General features: G+C 37.5%; 1 protein-coding gene across 3 annotated transcripts in view; it reads right to left on the bottom strand.

The window, feature by feature from the left end:
- Window positions 1–502: 502 nt before the first annotated feature.
- The window catches only part of LOC121369412 (dipeptidyl peptidase 1-like), an 18,922-nt gene continuing 16,042 nt past the window's right edge, over window positions 503–3,382 (bottom strand). For all 3 annotated transcript variants that reach the window (XM_041494501.1, XM_041494503.1, XM_041494502.1), the window contains exon 8: window positions 503–2,425. In XM_041494501.1, coding sequence (XP_041350435.1) covers window positions 2,101–2,425 — 325 coding nt within the window. In that variant the 3' untranslated portion in view covers window positions 503–2,100. The remainder of the gene's footprint in view (window positions 2,426–3,382) is intronic.

Genomic DNA, 3,382 nt, shown 5'->3' with positions numbered 1-3,382 from the left:
ATGACCTTATATTCACAAAGCATGAACCGGTAGGAAACATAAAATCGGAGTTATAACCCATTTGTACCCTTTTGCGTTTCTTTTTTTGAAGAGTATATGATGTTCTAATACCTACTTTTTAAATTTGGCATAACGGTAATGAAATACTACCAAAAAACAAATGTCACGTCCTGGCTTACAAAAATTCATTTTTCAAATAAAACTGTCATTAAAACACGTAAAACATAAGTAAATTGGCAATAAATATATATTTTTATATGCTTAAGGATGTTAACTTTGAGTTATAATAAAAACTTAGTTTAACAGATCGTTTTGAAATTTCAAACCCATGGACCAAATACCATGGAATGGCAGTTCAAGTCAAGTCAAATGACAACTTTGTACTGGACAACGTCTGTGATTGGCCACTTATTTCCAACCTTGGCAGCCACTGGTCAAATCGGAGACAATAATAATCTAACTGTCCACCAATATTGGATTGAAATAAAAACAGAATAAAATAAATTATAACAGGAATTTAATACAAACAGGTTCTTATTGTATAAAAAAAAAGATATACATGAATATCAATTAATCAAATCTGATTATGTAACATTTGTTTAAAAATATTCCATTAAAAATACTAAATAAAAACCATAGTTCATAGAAGGAATGTATACACCGATTCTTTGTGGATGTTCCTGACATTGTAACCATAGAAATTCCAAACAGAATCTATCATGAGGGTCTGTTCAGACGGGGAATTCCCAACCAGAGAAATAGAACTGTCTGAAACTCTCCAGGGTCGACTTCAGACACAACAGGAACTGCTGTATTTCACAGCTCAAGCATGTCGCAGTTATCATGATGGAGTAACCTTGCTAGGCATCATCAAGGGAATAACAGCTTGAGTAATGCATCAATAAGGAGTCGCTATTTATTAAGGGTTAATTTCATAATCTGTAACTAAAATTTAAAGCTAGACCAATGTCGACAATAATTAAGTCTGTATCTGTATAATGTAATCAAACTTATAAAATGTCACAATAAATAAAAAGGGTAAAAACAAAAACGAAATTATAATTGTCAAGACATGGATTATATTCACTTTTTAAAACCAATAACCATGCTACCTACTGTTTGTTTATGGGTTGTTTACATTGACGGTCTTACCGAAATACTGATAGTTGAGTAGCCCAGAACACAAGTATGTCCAAGGTTTTGTTCTTTTACCTTTAAAATTCATTTTTCTGAGGCAATCTTAGGATGAAACCACCTCAGTGGCCCCATTATCTGACTGGGTTTTCCTTTCTCTACCGGTGTGCAACAACTAGTACATCAAAGGCTGGCCTGTGAGCAGGCCCGTCTCAAAGTGCATATATTATTTTAAAACAACAAGTGGCAGTTGGTAGGATTCGAACCTACTGCCCCAGTTTTCATGGCATTTCACAGCCCACGACGTTAACCACTCAGTGCTAATTGAAAAATGTAGCAGGTTTCCTCTAAGACTGTCAAAATTACCAAATGTTTAACATCCAATAGCTGATGATTAATAAATCAATGTGCTCTAGTGGTGCCTTTAAACAAAACTCTTTTAAACTTTAAATAACATGGGTCAAATGAGATATGTGGTCTTCTGGATAACAAACATAAAGAACCAATTGAACTGTTTGGTTTGAGATGTATAATAAAATCTCATCAGTAGTGAAAACCCCAAAATAAACAACATTGTTAATACTGCTTCAGATCGTGACGGTAAATGTTGGACTGCCTACCTGTATGCACAACAGCACATGGAACACCAACTTGGTGTACTTAACACAACATATACAAGTAATATTTCTAGGCAGTTAAACATTGATTAGCAACTACTGTTTAATTTTTATAAAATTGTGTAGTGATCTCTGAAAATTGCATACTGAATCATGACACAATAGTGAAAAAAATGTTCCCTGGGTAAGACTGAGGTTGCTGCACTGGTTACCCTTTGCGCCACTGTGATATTCTCACTGGTGTAAACTAATGATAATTTAATTCCTTACTTTTCATAAAAATATAAACACAATTTAGTTCATCTTGGATTATGAAACAACAGAATGACTGCACCATTTTTAATAGAAGTTAAAGGATTGGGAAGGCCTGTACACCCATGCTTTCAAAGGCACACTCATCTACCCCACGGAGGATGCGGAAGTAGCCTTCCTCCCCCCACTTGGGGCCCCAGCTGTTCTTGACGATCCAGAACTTGTCTCCACTGGCCTCGTCAACCCCATAGCCCACGAGCAGCACAGCGTGGTTGGTCAGCTCAAATGGGTTGAACTTATCAGTGAGGCCTGTGTGTCGATAAATGCCTCCCTTGTAGTGCATGAAGTCTGGGAAAACCTCAAACCCAACCGCTATTGGCCCATATTCCACCAAGTTTATCATCAGCACCGCCTCATTGCACCTGACAAAGTAGAAGAAGAAATAAAAAAAACCATGTCCAATATAGTAGTATCATCAAAAATTATCATGGTTGACCAGTTTTACTGAGCTTAAACACGTGGAAATATTCACATGAAACATTTTGGTCAAGCCCAACATCATGGTATTTAGTACAAGTGTTAAAATGAGGGTTGCCATTTTCAGCTATTTATCCAATGCAACACTATGCCCCTTGGAAGCCCCGACATACAGGTTTTTAGTGATGTATTTATCCACCATAGAATCCCCCGACATACTGGTATTTAGTGGAGTACTTAAACCATTTAGAATCCCTCAACATACCAGGGCCGTACCCTGATCAGAATCATAGGGGTGGGGGCACTACTTTTTATAAACAAATCAAACACTATACAAATTAAACCATGAGATGTGTATGCTATTTTCTGGAGTAATAAAAAAGAAAAAAAGTGAGATTCTCAGGGGGGGCAACTGCCCCTCATCCCCCCAGAGGGTATGGCCCTGCATACTGGTATTTAATGGAATACTTATGCACCATGTAGAATCCCCCGACATACTGGTATTTGGTGGAATACTTACACCATGTAGAATCCCCCGACATACTGGTATTTAGTGGAGTACTTATACACCACAGAATCCCCCGACATACTAGTATTTGGTGGAGTACTTACCACAGAATCCCCCGACATACTGGTATTTGGTGGAGTACTTATACACCACAGAATCCCCTGACATACTGGTATTTGGTGGAGTACTTGTACACCACAGAATCCCCCGACATACTGGTATTTAGTGGAGTACTTATACACCATAGAATCCACCAACATACTGGTATTTAGTGGAATACTTACGCACCATATAGAATCCCCCAACATACAGGTATTTAATGGAGTACTTACACCATGTAGAATCCCCCGACATACTGCTGTTTTATGGAGTACTTACACCATGTAGAATCCCC

This window comes from Gigantopelta aegis, chromosome 3 (assembly GCF_016097555.1).
Source record: "Gigantopelta aegis isolate Gae_Host chromosome 3, Gae_host_genome, whole genome shotgun sequence".
NCBI classification, from domain to species: Eukaryota; Metazoa; Mollusca; class Gastropoda; order Neomphalida; family Peltospiridae; genus Gigantopelta; species Gigantopelta aegis.
Note: the sequence above shows the minus strand (reverse complement) of the source record. Positions and strands in the feature narration are given on the sequence as shown.